Genomic DNA, 17,756 nt, shown 5'->3' with positions numbered 1-17,756 from the left:
ACCCAAGTTAAGAATAACTAAAAACTTGTTAGAGATTCTTTAACCTCCCGAGATATTTAGTCCATTTTAGAAACAATAAGCTGACAAGTATTTGATTTCTTGGCCAAAACTTCTAATATCTGAAGTTCATTATCCTTGTTATATAGATGCAATTTTGAGATAATTGGGATTTATGCCATGAGAATTATGTTTAGAAAATACGACTAATGAAATTATTTAGGCATATCTATTATTAATAGCCAAGAAAAAGTTTGACCAATTTTTCATTTGAAAAAAATTTATATATTTATATACACATATATTATCGTGAGCAAAATCACATGTAAGATCTACAGCAGATATTTTAATATTGAAAAAGTACAGTCTTCTAAAAATTTCTAGTATTTCCATTATGACTTTATTTAATGGAAAATTTACTGTTTTGATTGAAACTTAATTGTTATGTCAAAGTTCTTAATAGGCTTTCATCAAAAGTGGTTTTACAAACATGTAGAGCTTAAAATCATTGCTTTCAAATGGAAATCTCCTTCTAAGTAATTATTTCTCAACATTAAATGCTTCTGAAGTATTTCCTGAGTTGTCTTTGATACTGCTCTGACTTCTATACAAGGGCAGTGATAAAATATTTTATTATTTGATTCATGTTTCTGAGGGATGCTTGAGTGAGGACAGACTCCAGGTTACAGTTAGAAAATTTTGGCTAGAGCTTTTGGTAATAAATCAAAATGAGATCCTATTCTCTGTGGATGGCAATATTGGTATCAGGTGCATAGCTAGTCATTTGAGTCAAATAAGCAAGCCAGCATATAAGCCTTAATGGTTTTTAAGGCCTGACAGGACTTCCATTAAAGATGAAAAGAAATGGCAAAGACAAATTGTTCATCAAAACTTTGTGCCCTTTGAATTATTAAGCCAAACTCATCCCAGTCTGTGTACAATGAGAGAACTTATACTATCAGGCTTTCTTAATGATACTAAATCAGAACAGTTGGTATAGCTTGGGTGCTTTTATTTCAAGAGCAATGGCAACAATCTATGTCCTCAAGTGGAATTTTCCTTTCTCTTCCGGGCATGCTACCATATAGATATGCCCATATATGGTACACTGCTGTTCTATTGGAAATCCATTCCACTCTGATGAGGAGGAAGGGAGGTAAATTGTATGAAGATATATCAGTAAGAGGCATATGAACCCTTTCCATAGCAATAGGGATGAGGAAGATAAATTAAATAGCAGCATTTTTCCAGTGTTGGCTATGAATTTCTTGTAGCCAACACATTCAAAACACTCCTGGTAGAACTTAAAATCATAAAGATCATTCACTGCGGACACGCTTAACAAATTATTCATTGTGCCCAGTTCTATTCACTGTTGGCCTAATCAGAGACTATTTTGCTGCCATTTGTGTGGTTTTTGTCCCAGCAGATCAAAATAATTTTATTATTTGACGGCATAAGAAGAGAAAGCCGATTGTTTCAAAAATTCCTTTAAAAAAATAACATAAATACTCTGACATTCCTAGAATTTGCTGATTCCTTTCCTTTAAAATGTTTCTCCATCATACATTTATTATGGCTTTATTCTATTGTTCTGGTCCAAATTTAGACTCTTCTCTTTCTCATTGTAGCTAATTGATTCTAAAACAACTCCACATTTTCATTTCTAGCATTGCCTTTATAAACATAACCTACTTAGAAGTATGTTACATCATTGCACTGAATAGATATATATATATATATATATATATTTTGACTCAGTCGCAGCTTTAACTCTCCCTGGATTACAAAAATTTAATGTAGATTAATAAAAAAGAACTTAGATTACTATAAGGATTGTGTAAGAATTATTGGTATTAATTCTAGTTTCTCTTGTTAGACAATAAGGAGCAAGAACAATCAATAGTAATACAGACCACCAAAATTCTTCTTTCTTCTTTACTGGCCATTTTACCATGCAGTTTGAGTTATAAAGTGATAGGACGTGTTACCTATATTGAAGTGATATTTATTGAAATTCATTATGCACAAGACAATCTTTTAGGTGTTGGGGTTACTAAGAAACATACAACAGAGGCCCGATCTTAAGGAATTGTTAAATATTGTTAAATATCTAATGGAAGTCTAGAGAAGAAAGACAAGTACATATAACTACAAGAAACAGAACTATGAAAAAAAGTACAAAGAGCTCCAAGCAAAATGATACAAGAAATTTGAAGAAGTCACTTTCACCAGTGTAGCTCAGGAAGGCTTCAGGAAGGAAGTGCCATATGAGAAGGAAAAGGGGAATTTGATAGACAGAAATCAGGAAGAGGAGGCCCATCCTAGTATTTGTGTTGGGGAAGTGTATGAACATAGATATAATGATCGAAGAAAGAAGGACAAGAATAGCAGACAGAGAGTAGCCCACTATAGTAGAAAAATAAATTATAGAAAAAGGAGTGATAATAGGCAATGCAGGATAGACATTCATGTATCTCTCTTCCACTATTTCTAGCCCTACCAGTTATTTCTAAGTAGTTAAAATAAAAATATGGATGTGAGTATGTGTATCTGTGTGTGTCTGAGTCTGCGTGTGGCCAAAAAGAAATGTTAACCCACTCCCTGGTATACATGTAGTTGGTTCCTTTGTCTTAGAAGTGTGTAGAAGTATAAAACTAAATTCCCTCCTGCAACTTGTTGGATTGTACCTTGCAAAAAGTATCACGGGAGAGTTTTCTAATATTTGTGAGAGTAAAGGGAGCACTAAATATATATTACTTTTATGGAGAAAAAAAATGATTTAGATTTTCAATTATAACTGAGTTCCTATCTATAAAGCTAGTGTTCCCATGAACATAAACTTTTTAGAAGAGCAAATAAAACAGCTTGTAATAATAATGATGGTGAGAATGGCTACCTGCCTAAAGAATTCTAAACAGAAATAAGAGCAATAATGTAGAAAGACACTAGAGTTAAATCATATAAACTTCCTAAGTATTTCTCATTATATGATGAGCAATGGAACATTCCTTATCATTTGTCTCTACTATTTCTACTTCTCTTTATGCTTCTCCCTTTTTATCTTCTTAACCACTGATAATTCCTGGTTACTGAGGAGTCTGAAGATAGCAGATTGTTTGAATTCAAGGTTCTGAGGCGCAGTAGGGTTGAGACTGAGTAGGTGTCTTCACTGTGACAGGCACTAATATGGTGAGCCAGGCTGCCTAAGCAGGGGAAAACCAAGGTCAGAAAAATTGTTCTAGTTAAAGCTTCAATACTAATCAGCACTGGACTTGCCATATAAATGCCCATGGTACTTCCAGCCCTCTTGAAATAAAGAAATATGATCTCAAAAATAACCAAAAAATTATTTAGTAATCTTTCTTTGCCATTTTTCTAGGGCTAGATGTTGGGCAGTACCATGATAATTCACATATATCGCTTGCCCTCTTCAAGCTTACAATCTAGCAGAGGAAGATACAAAATATACATAATTATGTAATGCTACCCAATAATTATGTGAAAAAGGCCAAAATGAAACTATAAGAATAATATAGTGTGTTCTATATGATAATGTGTAGTCTGAGGATGGAAGGATCATTCCTTAAGCTATCAGTTACTTAGAAGAATCATGGTGGATCTCAATGAGAAAGCAACATTTGAATTGGATACTGAACTGGACATTGAAGTGGGATTTCAAAAAATACATGGGAAGATAGATGTATATAAAATACATAGTTTATAGATGAGGATATTTGTTGTTGTCTAGTTGATTAGTCCAACTCTTGATGATTCTATTTAGGGTTTTTTTTGGCAAAAATATTGGAGTGGTTTGCCATTTCCTTTTCCATCTTATTTTACAGATGAGGAAATGGAGGCAAACAGGGTTAAGTGACTTCTTTAGGGTAATACAATTAGTGTCAGAGGTAAAATTTTATCTCAGGTTCTCGACTCCAGGGCTGGCACTCTATCCACTATACCACCTAGTTGCCCAGATAGGCATGTATAGATAAGGTCTAGAACTAGAAATAGGAAAGAGCTTAAGCAAAAAAAAAAAAAAATAGAAGATGTAAAATCCTAGATCTTTTAAAAGGGATATCAAATAGTGCAATTTGAATGGGGTCTAACAGACATAGAGGGGAGCATTATAAGATAAGAATAGAAACACAGATTTATGTCAAGTTCAAAAGGACGTCAAATACCATTGCTATTATGCTAAAACACCTGTCTAATATATCTTTCCCTGTTATTATACCACTCATTTAGCTATAAACCTCAGACTGAATTCTGGTGGCTTCTTAGTCATTCAGTAGTTTCAGTCATGTCTTACTTTTTGTGACCTCATTTGGAGTTTGTCAGTTTCCTTCTTCAGCTCTTTTTACAGATGAAGAAACTGAGGCAAAAAGGATTAAGTGACTTGTCCAGACATAGCTAATAAGTGTCTCAAGGCCAGATTTGAACTCAGGAAGATAAATCTTACTGACTAGGCCCAGTGCACTATCCATTATGCCACCTAGCTGTTCACTTTTTAGAGGGACCAATAATAGTACAATTGGTGGTCTATTATTCTGTGACAAGCAGTACAATTTCATATAAAAGGAGATATTTTTAAGCTATAATCTATGCTGCCAGGGAGAGGAGGCTATAAGACACTTCTATACTTATCCACTACATTTTGTTGTTGAAAGTCCTGCTCCAAAGCCCAAAGTACTCTTGCAGGTGACCCTGGAGGTTTTTGAAGGCAATGCCAATCATGTACATCTTTGGGTAGATTCTACCAAGTGGAAAGGTTTATTTAAATAGGGATGAAATGAGTAGTTGCCTTTCTGTGATCTAAGAAGCAGCCTAGCTCACTTTGGGAGACTCTGTATTCAAGAATCAGGGCACCAGGATATAGATTATAATTTTATATATTAATATAATTAAATGTGTATATATTTCATATATGTTCATATATATGTATGAAATCCCCCGAGGGTGGAAACTTTTCCCAATGAAGTCTATGCACTTACACACACACACACCCACACACACCCACATGTATACACACATATAAATGTCCTAAAAATAATCTATTTCCTTGAAATATTTTAAAGTGCTCCCTAGAAAATAAAATAGAAACAACTTTGCTTTTCACTGAAGTTTATTCTTAGAGAAAGAAGTACCAAAACATCAGCTATTACTTGCATATGTTTCATTTCTATGAACTTTAGTCTGCAAAAGCCTTTTGAATATACCTACTCTTACCCCTTAGAAGGAAGACAGGCAGAAAGTAAAAATAGGTAACCATTTCCCATAGTTTTGCCCTTTACTACCCTCAGCATTAAATAGTGAGAACTATCTGGATTTTCTATTCAAAGATGATTCTGGTTATCTGCTCTCACAATAGCATGTGGTACAAGTTGTTTTTCGAATGGATGTGATGAATTTGCACTTATTCATCCAATCCCCATCCCCTCCTCCTGGCCCTTATCCAGGGCCCCTTAGGACCAATGGCATATATTTCCAAGACAGCTGGCCAGGGTTAAGGGTGCAGTTTGTGGTCATGGAACACAGCCACAAAAGCAAACTGGCTCTTAAGGGGATTGAACCTATGACCTTGGCCCCATTAGCACCAGGCATCAACCAACTAAACTAACAACTCTGAGTCCTACTTTGACATCAAAACTCCCCACAGTTGTTCCCATAAGGAAGCTACCCAACAAAATAGTTATTTCCTTTGTTCTTATCCTCCATTTAGGCCCCCATTTTACAAATAATGAAAATAGCAGGAAAGAGCACTTTTTTGTGTATTTCTTTACCAGAGGTACCACTTTCTGGGGAAAGTGGATTGACCTAAAAACCAGGAAACAAGTTCTTATCCTTATTTCATCTCTGTCTAGCTATATGATCTTGGGTAACTATCCCTTCATCTCTATAACTCACAGAATTGTTAAAAGTATGCCACTGTAAAATGGTGCCCTAAATCTGGGGTCAGAGCCCTTGGCTTGAATCACTGTTCTTCCACTTACTACTTATATCACCTTGGACAAGTTATTTCATTTCTATTTGCCTGTTGTTTCCTCCTCTAAAAAATAATAGGATAGGATTTTACGATTTCTGAGGTCTCTTCCAGATCTAAATATGTTTAACAACCTATGATATAATTAAATCGTAGATTCAAGAGCATGATAAACAAAATCCCATAAAAACATAAATCATTAATACTTGTTTATGACCATTTTATCTATTTATGATAGGATGCAATAGTTCCATAAAGGGCAAATATTATCTTTTTCTATGAAGCTGTATAAAGAGTCATCTTATAAACAAAGGTTGATCACAATAATATAATTTCTCAGGTTATAACATGAAGAAAAGTTTTGAACATATTTTGAGACTTCACCACAATACAGTTTAAAAATAATTAACTTTTTAAAAGAAGAGTGGAAATTTATAGTAATAAATGAAGACATAGTTAATATAGGTTCTGATGATGTCAAACCATTTTTAGGTCCTGTGGATGTTAACATACTTGCTAAATGTAGTCCATGTTTATCGAATCCTTGCAAAAATGATGGCACCTGTAACAGTGATCCTGTTGACTTCTATCGATGCACTTGCCCATATGGTTTCAAGGTAATTGGAGGGGAGGGCCCAAGAAAAAGACAATTTTAAATAAAACACGTGTGTGTGTATGATGTATGCATATATATGTGTGAAAGTGAGAGAGAGAGAGAGAGAGAGACAAAATGAGAAAGAGAATTTTTCCTTCTTGCATCTATGTGCTTCAAGCACTGCTTTGTTGATGCTCAACTTTGGCTTTCTTTGATTGTTTGGCTTTCAGGGCCAGGATTGTGATGTTCCGATCCACTCCTGCATCAGTAACCCATGCAAACATGGTGGAACTTGTCACTTAAAAGAAGGAGAAAAGGATGGATTCTGGTAGGCTGATGTCATCTGTAAACAACCTTCTGAACTTGAAATACTGAAAGAGGAAAAACTAATCAAAAAATTGCTTTTACTTTCACATCTCAGATATTAACAAGGAGAGAACCTTGACAGTCTTTTGATAAGGATGTTGTCATTTTGCCCCCGTTTTGTGGCATTGAAATGTTAGGAAGCTCCACTATCCTCAGAAATCTCAGTGTGCTTTTGAAAATGAGAATTACAAAATAACAACACATTATGATTAGTGAAGGCAGATCAGGGAACAGCATAGTATTGGTTCCATTATGCTAATTAATAGCTGGCTAGCCCCCTGCTGAAACTCTCATATTCAGCTGTTGTTTTGTGTATTGCTTTAACAGACAGCATGTAAATGATAAGATGTAAATCCCACTGAAACAGAAAATTAATGATTCATTTCCAAACTACTATGCCAGTAGATAAACATGCTGTGAGCATTTTTAATCTGGAGTTATTTAATCATACAGTACAATTACTCCAGATGTACTTCATGAATTATGAAATACAGTTTTTTATTAAAGGACTCTAATAATTTTCACATAAGAATGCTAATCTACTGCTCAAGCTTGTTAGAAATGCCACTTTTAAAAGAAACATCCTTCATGCCTGCAATTCATTAAGAAATTATCCCTATATTTTCCATCTAGATTGTACCCAAAGATTATTTGGCTATTTAATCAGGATTAAATTGTAAATATTTTATACCACATCCAAGTTGTATTAAACTTGTATTTAAATTACGATTTAAAGATGCATAGACACAGTTTGTCAGCCCACAAAGAACAAACTTTTTCCATCCACCCCTTATAACTCCCCACCCAGGTCAATGGCATCAAAAAGAGGATAATCATTTTTTCTTAAAATCCAAACTAGTTATTCATCAGTCATGAGCAACCTTGTAATAGAATCACAAATTATTTCATGGGAGCACAGCTAGATATTTGAAAACATCTGGGACATTAGAATACATTTTGCTTGTGTTTCTGACTTGCAAATATACCCACACTTTTGACTTTCAAGGACATAGAACCATTTGCCATCATAAAAACAAGCCTGATTTTTTTCCTTTTTTCCAAAAGGCTTTTTTAGTTTCTGGTTTTCGGGGCGTTATTCTAAATTGGTACTTACAACATGTCATTTAAAGTCTTTTAAAACCCAATTTGTCCACATTTAAAGGCTCAGTAATTGGTGAATCCGTAATTTTCTGTACTTGAACTCTGGATGTTCAGAAATAGAGCGGGAAACATTTGTTCTTCCTTCTTTCTGATTTGCAGGTGTACTTGTGCCGATGGATTTGAAGGAGAAAATTGTGAAGTGAATGTTGATGATTGTGAAGACAATGACTGTGAAAATAACTCCACCTGTGTTGACGGAATTAACAACTACACATGCCTTTGCCCACCTGAATACACAGGTAGGATGTCTTCACACTGACAGTGCGATAGGAACAAACCAGCTTGTCCCTTTAAAGCCTCAGCGGGACTAGCCTAGGTGTGTTTAGTAAAAGATACTGCGAGGGTTGGGGATAAATGACTAGTTATTTCCAGCAATCTAAGATAATGCAAATAAGGAACTGGCTTATGGTCGGTTGGGGCCAAACACGAGAAGACCAGGCAAGCTGAATAAGAAAAGATCCATCAGCACAGGAATGTGCTAGTGTGCCTGTATGAGCTGTGCAGGGCTTTGATTCCCACAGATGAATGGTGTTAGCAGACAAAGAAGTCCCTTAGTGCAAACCGACCCACTTGTATACGTACAACAAAGAGAAGTTTTGTTTACTAAATCAATACGGAGTGACACTGAAAGAGCTTACACATGTCTATACATGACTCTTCACTTATGTGTTTGCTACCATAGTAGCTTCATATAGTATTAGCTGATGGCCCCAATGAGAGGAGGAAAATGCCCCCAAAATAGAATAGGTGATATTAATTTCCCCAGCACTCTCCAGCCTGCTCAACATCATTCTCTTATGAATTTTTGTTTGGCATGTCCTTCCTTTTTTCCTGGAGGGGAGAAGGGTGGAGGGGGGGGACTAGTCTGCCATAAAGTAAGCATCAAGTTTATGATGTATGCTAATAGGTTAGCATTGACCATTTCCATTAAAATTACTTGCTTGGCAATTAACAAGAACTGTTAACTGCTCCCCAAAATGACCATTACATCTTGATAACCTTATTCTTAACTCATCTTACATTAAAATTTATAAACAAAGTTTGCACACAAAACAAAAAATGTTCAAAAAATCGGTTACATTGGACTTGATTACATATCTGATTCCCTAGTTATCCAGATATTTTTTCAAGAATATTTCTTTGAATAACAATTAACAAGTCATGAATTTTTCAGCTAGTGAAATGACAACCTAAGGCACCCAAGATTCACTTCTCTAGCTGTACAAGTTAAAAGCACATTAATATGTGGCTTTTGTCTAGGGCTGAGTTAGAAAACTCTATTTTTTTTGTTTGTTTGCTTGCTTTTCTGATAAGTACCTGAACAGGCAGATGTAATGACTTGGCACACTTTGGATTTTCAGGTTACTTACCCCTTTTCCATTTGTGGGATAATTTGCACATTACTTTAGGAGTTTTGATTATATTCTCTTTTTAAACCTAACTTCTTTATGTCTCTGGCATAGTCATTTCTTATTGGTTTTTCATCTCATTCCTTTTTTTTTTTTTTTGAGATTTCTTCCTCTGTGTACACCTATATTCTCTGTGCAGTCTTCCTGACACACTCATATCAGCTCCTCCTACCATCTGTTGTACTCAGAACTGCCTTAAGGATTCTTTATGACACAGTGGGAACTGTTTACCAATTCCTCCAGTTTCTGCTAGGAAACATTATGTCACCTGGCTTTTTACTGACAACAACTGTTTCCAACCTGTTTCTTAAATATACAGACCACTGCCAAATCACTTTTTAAACAAATAACAGCATGAGTTTTTTCAAAAATATAAGAGAAACCAAATGTGAAAGTCTGTCCATTTGCCATTCAGTATATCTGCCTATTTCAAAAGGCCATATGGGTTCAGCACATTTGTATAGGACTCGACACTATTCTAAAAATAGTTTAATTACTATTCGCTTTGAATAATATTTGATAGATAAACAAGTAGCAAACTTTTTTCAAAGAATCAAAAAATAAGCAAAGCGATGATCCTTCAGGAGTACCAAGAAGACATATGGAGATTAAAAATGTTTACCCTTTTGCCTTTGTCCTGGGTCTGTCTGCCTTTCCCAGGTAGTTGTCGTAGTAGAACAAGTTTCTGAACATGAATTGCAACATGTATGCAAGGTTTATGAATATGAGTTGAAGCATGTATGGTGTTCTCGTCCATATGTGAAATGAGCTCATTTACAAAATATCAAACAGCCATCTGCAGAGTCTGAAATCAGTGGCACATAGATGCGCATTTAATTATAGGAAAAGTATAAATTGGGCCCGAGGGTTTCCATATCCTGCTTCATCCAAGCCTGCAGTAAGGGAGGATTTTTTTTTAATGTAGCTGTATTGTTTTAAATTTAACTTTGGAATGCTGATTAACGAGCATGAGACCTGGGAACAGAAACACTGTTTTGTTCAGGGAATAAAATAATGTTGCCTTTGTTTAAAAATCACTCAAGTCACAAATTGCTTTTTCTTTGAAGGTTTTTTTTTTCTTCTGTACCTCAAAGCCTTACAGAGAGAGATAAGTGAACTCCATTAAGGAGGAGCAAATAAAACAGCATGGAAAACCTTGTAAATTCATATTGCCAAAGCAATTACTTTTCTTAGCTATTTTAGGAGTCCAAGAGAAAATGTTAATATAATTAGTAAGACAAAATTCTTAAATAACAGAGAATGACAAGCAAACTTCCAGGGAGGCCATTAGGTATGTAAAGATAGACCAGGGAAGAAAATGGGCATTTTCACAACAAAATGAAATATGAGTTAGAAAGATTTTCATTAGTCATTAGGCTCTAATTATCATTTCCTAAAGCCTCATGTGACTAAAACATCACAGTGTATAGTAATGAATTTGTACAGAATACCATGTTCTTCTTTCCCTTGCCAGGAAATGGCAGAATGAATCATAATAAGATGGATAGATAATTTTACATATATGTATAATATTTTTTCATTCCCCCCCATCAAAGCTGTTCTCTATATGTCTATACAGTCCACACCATTATCTATTCTAATAGTTATGCAACTCAGAGTTAACATATCTAACCTGGAGAAAGACAGAATCAGTTTTTATGAAGAAAATGATCTTGAAACTGTCAAAATGATATTTAAATCAGGCATTTGGAATTTAATTCTGACTTGAAAAGATTGTCAGAATCAGCCTCAAATTAATTGTGAACATCCAAGACATCCCTTGGAGGTAAACTTCAAAACATTCTTTAGACAAGTCAAGCTAGAAACTGGAAAAAATTACATTTTGGTGTGCAGCTCCCCCTCCCGTGTTTCAAAAATTGACACCTTTTCCTAACAGCTAAAATTGACTTAGGTGTTGAATTGAAAAATGTGGTTTTTCATATTTTCTAACAGTCAGAATCCTGGATCAACAGTGTCAAGATTATGCTTCTTAATTAGCACTAGAATCTCAGTGTCATATATAAGTATGCCACAAACATTGTGTAATTCAGCAGGGCCCTAGAATTTAGCAATAAAAAGATGAAAGAATATACACAAATCAGAAATCACAAAACACTAAAATAAAATCTACAGCTACAAGTATGCTTTTCATTTTTATTTTTTATCACATTACATTCACTTTTTTAAAAAAAATCATAGTGATTAAACTTTTGCTGTTAACTGTGCATCTTCCAAAATCAATGGAAAAAAGTCATTTATTTTGCAAAATACCATCAGTGGTTCAGTTTCAACCCTCCTGAGCTAGCAATTGATTTCTTTCACTGCCAAGGACAACACATACTTTTTCTACTTTGTTTCTGTGTGTTTGTGTCGGGGCTTTTTTGTTTGTCAGTTTGTTTTTTGCCCTGCTGTAGGTTTAAAAAAAAATGAAGCTTGCTTCACTTTGCTATGTCAACCTGGCATCTCTGCTGCTATAGTCGTGCATTGGCTTAATGTGCTGTGCTGTTGTATTAGAATGTAAAAAGTCTCTTGTCTCTTCTGTCTTTGTTGCTGCCAGCTGCTAATCTGAATGAGGTGGAAAAAGGTTAGTTGTGTTTTAAGCCTACTTTTCCTTTTGGTGTCTTGCTTTCCTTTTCCTTTAAAGATGCATGGATTTTTACTGTTTGAACACTATAAAAGACATGATGTAAAAACTCAAAATTCTGATGTCAGACCAGGCATCTATACCCTTGGTGTGTTGTGGAAATATATGTTTGTATACCCACGTATAGATAATTAGAGATACCTATCTATCTACGTTTACAAATATTGGGGAAAATCTTCAAATTATGATATGCTTATGCCAATGGGAGAAAGGAAATCTTTGTCACTTTAAAATATCATCTTTAATAATCTTGTTATAAATTTGGTAAACAGAGACAGCATGGTATAATGAATGGCTTCAAAGCCAGGAGGACTTGGGTTCAAGTTACACCTCTTAAATATATTGACTATGTGATTCTGGACAAGTCATTGAACCACTTTTCTTTTGACAACTCTTTTTTTTAAACCCTTATGTCTGTCTTGGAATGAATACTGGATATTGGTTCCAAGGCAGAAGGGTAATAAGAGCTAGGCAAAGGGGGTTAAGTGACTTGCCCAGGGTCATACAGCTAGGCAGTGTCTGAGGTCAGATTTGATCCCAGGACCTCCTGTCTCTGGGTCTACTTTTTACAACTCTTAAGTTGAGGCAGGGACTACATGAATTGGGAGGGGAAGTTTCCCAACCTGAGAATCCCCTACCACAGTGAAATCACACATCTCTTCCTAGTCCCTACAGATTAGGGGGACAAGCTTCCTAGATATAGTATTGCTGGGTATATCCCATGAAATAAATGCTGCAAAGCTCACAGGCTTATGATAATGTGAAAACAACATAAGATAGGGGATAAGTAATGGCCTCCCCTACCCAAAAGAAATAGCATAGAAAGTCATTGCAATAATAAGCATCACTGCATAAAAAAGGAAAGGAGAAGAGGGAGATACTCGTGTAAAAAACTGAAATTTTTACTACAGCTAAGAATTTACACTTACAACATAGATCCTAATGCATGCTATTATGTTATTGTCAAGTGATTAGACCTTCATTTCTCTCTAGTTCACAAGCTATTTTTAAGTATTATATCCATAATCAGACTGAAATATGGAGGGGGGGAGTTAAAATTCCACTTAGACTTTAGCACATGCTTGTTAAGGTAAACAAACAAATGCACCTTAGACATTTAAGGTAGGATTGTGGAATGAATAAAGAAATACAATACTGAGGAGCTTGCTACTTTTTTTTTTCTTATAAGGGAAAATTCATGTTGCTCTGAATTGTTTCGGTAGTAGTTTAGCCACCAACTTCTATCACTTATTTGTATGAAGATAAGTTAAAACATCTCTATTATCTATTCATATATGTAGATTTAGCTTCTTTCAGGGTTAACAGAGCAGCAAGTTTAGTTCTCAGTAAGTTAATGCAATAGTTACATCTTTGGGGGCAAATATTTGTGCTTATAGCACTTATGAAAGCTCTTAGTACATTTTATTTTATCTTAATATATGATGAGAGGCAACATGTAGGGAGACTGGAGATCAGATAAGAAAGTTTAGGTTCAAATGCTATTTGCTGTACTTATTCCTTAATTGTATGACCCTGAGGAATTCATCTAACCTTTCTGAGTCTCCATTTTTTCATCTTTAAATTTGGGATAGTCATAATACTCACTTCATGAAGTTTTTGTGAAGCTCAAATTAGATAGCATATGAAAACTGCTTTATAACTTGATGGATCAATTATATCATCTATATGAGCATGCATCCTCCTACCCAAATCTTCTTGTCTTGTGTGATTTCTATCCATGTCCTATAAATTCTCAAAATATCTACAGCACTTCCTTTCATCCTTTCAATCGTTTACCCTTTGGGCTTGTCATCTGTTAACTTTCACTCTCATGACATGAGCCACCAGCTTTGTGGATCACAAAGGTCACTGAAGACATCTTTCTTGTCACCTCACACACAAATCATTAAGGGTCACATGTAATAGTGTGTGCCTGCCATTCACCTTCCCATTGTCCTTTATGTAATGCACTATTTTGAGCCTTCTGAGATCTTTGTGTTTCATAATTTAGAGCCACATAATTTCAGCAGGAGAATATAGGTATTAGAAAGATGAGTATCAATCATGGGAAAGAATTTCAACTCATTTAAAGTGCTGTGGAGATCCCTAAGTAGAATCCATAACCCTCTTCCTCCTCCTTCTTAAAACACAGAACAGGGCTTTGTTATTTCAAATCATTGAAATGATTCAGTCTTTATGACTTTGGAAAATCTTATTGCTTTCCAAAGTTTCCCTTCTAACTGAATTTTTTCATTAAAGAACCAACCATTTCTTTTTTTTTCTGAACAATTTTAGAATTAGCTTTGAACTTAGCAAAAAAACCAGCGCTTTTGAAACAGGTAACAAATCTTTATTTCTTTACAAAGTACTTGTGTAGTGGTATAGAAATTTCCCTTTGCAAAAGGTCTTCTGAAATTAGAGGACATATATCTTAGAAGAAAACACTTTTATTTGCTACACTGTTATGTAACAAAACATAGATTGCTTACAAACTGCAGAGATCCTGAGTAATTTTCAGGTAAATATTCAGCTTTCATAAACAAGGCAACAACAATAATAACAACTTATATTTTCATAGCCCTTTAATATTTAAAAAAACCTCTTCTGGAACAACCAGAAGCTCACTTCCTAGCTATGTGATCCTGGGCTGGTCACTCAACTGCAGTTACCTAGTCCTTACTGCTCTTCTTCCTTGGAGCTGATAGTTCAGTTCTAAGACAGAAGGTAAGGAGTATTACATATACCTTCCTATCTGATTCTCACTACAACCTTGTGAGGCAAGTGATACTAGTAATTTTAGAGCCATTTTGCAAATGTGGGAACAGAAAAGATTAAGGAATTGCCTAAGACCACATGGCTAGTGAAGTACAAAACTCAAGTAATGATACTGTAAGTCTGGTGGTCCCTACATTATATCATGCTGCCTTCCCAGCAAATGTAAGTGAAGTATAAATCAGATTTCTTGTCTCTCAATCTTGAATGATCTTCATGACCATCCAAATAATGCATAAAGTCTACATGCCAATCACAGTACATCCTTGGTTGGGGGGAGGGAGAAATGGAGGAGGATACTAAAATTTAGTATATTAGTGTACGAGAAAGACTTTCTCCCACTCCTCACTCTTCTCCCTCTCCATCTTAGACCATGATAACTACCAGTTATATTTAATTTTATTTAGAGAGGCAGTTTGCCATGGTAAATTAAGTACTTCCTGTTAAGCAGACTTGGATTCAACCTAAACTTCTGACCCTTTTAGCTGTGTAAAGATGGGCAAGTCACTTAACTTATATAGGCTATTTCTTTTTTTTTAATGTATTTATTTAATTAATTGACTTAGAATATTTTTCCATAGTTATATGATTCATGTTCCTTCCCTCCCCTCCTCCTCCCACCTCCCAGAGGCAATGAGCAATTCCACTGGGTTTTACATATATCATTGCACAAAACCTATTTCCATATTATTAACTATTTGCACTAGGGTGATCATTTAAAGTCAACATCTCCAATCATATCCCCATCAAACCATGTGATCAATCATATGTTTTTCTTCTGTGTTTCTACTCCCACAATTCTATTTCTGGATGTGGATGGCATTCTTTCTCTAAGTTCTCTGTAGGCTTTTTCTAAAACCAACAGATCTAACCCTGTGGAGAACTTCCCACATTCATTCATTTTTAGCATATTAACAGAAGACTTGAAATAATGTCTAAAAAGTCCACCCCCTTTGCTGCTCTCAGTGATCAATGAAATCATGATAAAATTGGAGAAAAGTCTACACGATGTCGTTTTGTCATTTGAGGATTGAAGAAATATTTGAAAATGTATTTTCAGAGACAGTAAACATAGTTGAAAACACTGAGGTAGTTCTGTGTATTGCCACTTCTAATTTGATATCATCATCACAGTTTTTTACTATTATGATGTAATCATCCCAGCTGCTCTTAGTAACAGTTCTTAGTATTTTTTTTTATTCCAAATACAAATTATTACAGCAACTGCCACAGTTAAAATTGTTTGGAAGATTTGGTTCCTTATTTGCCCTTATCATTATTGGTAATGTCTCAAGCTACAAAAAAAGGTGTCCCAAATTGCATTAAGATATTTAGGACATCCTAAATTATAGCCAAATTTTTACAACAGTTTTTTATATGCTCCAAGTTTCTTAAAGTTATGCTTTAAATTTTGGGAGCTTGCCTTCATTTTGGGAGCTTGTTGAACACTTTTCTTAATGTTCATCTCTATACAGCTAAAAATGTTTAAAAAGTATTTCTAGGAGTAAAGCTATTAAAAGGATTAATATTTGTTTAGTTATTTCACAAATTTTTTGTTTAAGGAAATAAAACACAGGTTTTTCACTTGGGGTCTTAAAACTTTTAAAAAAATATTTTAATAATTGTATTTCAACATAATTAGTTTCCTATGTATTTTACTCTATGTGTTTAAAAATCTTATCCCAGGGAGCAACTGGGTGACTCGGTGGACTGAGAGCTAGGCCTAGAGATCGGAAGTCCTAGGTTCAACTCTAGCCTCACTTAACCTCCACTGACTAGGCCTTACAACTCTTCTGCCTTCGAACCAATACATGGTATTAATTCTAAAATGGAAAGTAAGAGTTTTAAGAATAAATAGATAAACAAACACACAAACATAAAAAATAAAAACCTTATCCTGAGAAGGGATCCATAGACTTTACCAGACTTTCACGGTCTAAAATACTCCAGAAGTTTAAGAATCCCTGAAATAGAGGGTATCTACACAAAGAACACTAGGAATAAGGCTTATGTCACTGAGGAATTATTAAACAGACCTTTGTGTCATCTAAAAAACAAAAACTAAGATATTTTAAAAGTGTACTTAATATATAATGTGATTCAGTGTAGTAGAAGTTTAATTAGTTCTTGTTCTTTAAAATATTTATAATAAATTAGTTACTTCAGCTCTATGACCAGAGGATCAAAATCCCGAACAGAAAAGAACCTCGGTCTTTGTAGACCATCAGTGGCAAGCATACAGCCTATAGGCTTGCACATGGCCCCCCACACTGCTGGTACTGAATGAACCAGATTACAGTAAAATTAGAAAATATTTAACAAAAAATAAAAATGTAGTAAAACATAGCTCATATTCAGATATGAATTTCTAAAATAATATGCAGCCCACAGGGATTCTTATATAAAGGCACAAAGCTCCTATTCCTGTTTGAGTCTGCCCAACCCTTTCATTTCTCAGATGACCTGAAGTATGGAGAGGTTAAGTGGCTTGTCCACAGTCCCACAGATAGTGCGTGAATTGTAAGGCAACCTTTTAACCTAGACTCTCCAAATTCAACATGATTTTACTGTGCCATGTCATCTCTTGGTCAGCTTTCTTCAGTGGGCAAATCTTGAGCCTCCTGAGCACTCTGTTTCCTTATCTGCAAAATGAGTAGGTTGACCTAAGTAACCTCTTTGATCTTTTCCAGCTATAAATTTCTCTTGCCATGATGCTTCTTCGGTGTGGGTACTTCTTCTTATTAGCACCCTTCACTAATCAGAAGAGAGCATTAGGAATTATTGTGACCAAAAGAAATCAACACTGGTCATCACATTTCTGATGATAAA

At 35.0% G+C, this 17,756-nt stretch overlaps 1 protein-coding gene across 6 annotated transcripts in view; it reads left to right on the top strand.

The window, feature by feature from the left end:
• The window catches only part of SLIT2 (slit guidance ligand 2), a 383,740-nt gene that overhangs the window by 314,281 nt on the left and 51,703 nt on the right, over nt 1-17,756 (top strand). For 5 of the 6 annotated variants that reach the window (XM_044681359.1, XM_044681358.1, XM_044681357.1 and 2 more), the window contains 3 exons: nt 6,473-6,597; nt 6,806-6,903; nt 8,202-8,341. In XM_044681359.1, the coding sequence (XP_044537294.1) occupies nt 6,473-6,597; nt 6,806-6,903; nt 8,202-8,341 (363 nt within the window). Of the gene's footprint in view, nt 1-3,194; nt 3,199-6,472; nt 6,598-6,805; nt 6,904-8,201; nt 8,342-17,756 lie in introns of all 6 variants that reach the window. The other variant, XM_044681361.1, reaches the window with a different exon arrangement.

Source organism: Gracilinanus agilis, chromosome 6, assembly GCF_016433145.1.
Source record: "Gracilinanus agilis isolate LMUSP501 chromosome 6, AgileGrace, whole genome shotgun sequence".
In the NCBI taxonomy this organism is placed as follows: domain Eukaryota; kingdom Metazoa; phylum Chordata; class Mammalia; order Didelphimorphia; family Didelphidae; genus Gracilinanus; species Gracilinanus agilis.
The sequence above is the reverse complement of the archived record's forward strand: the minus strand, read 5'-3'. Positions and strand labels throughout refer to the sequence as shown.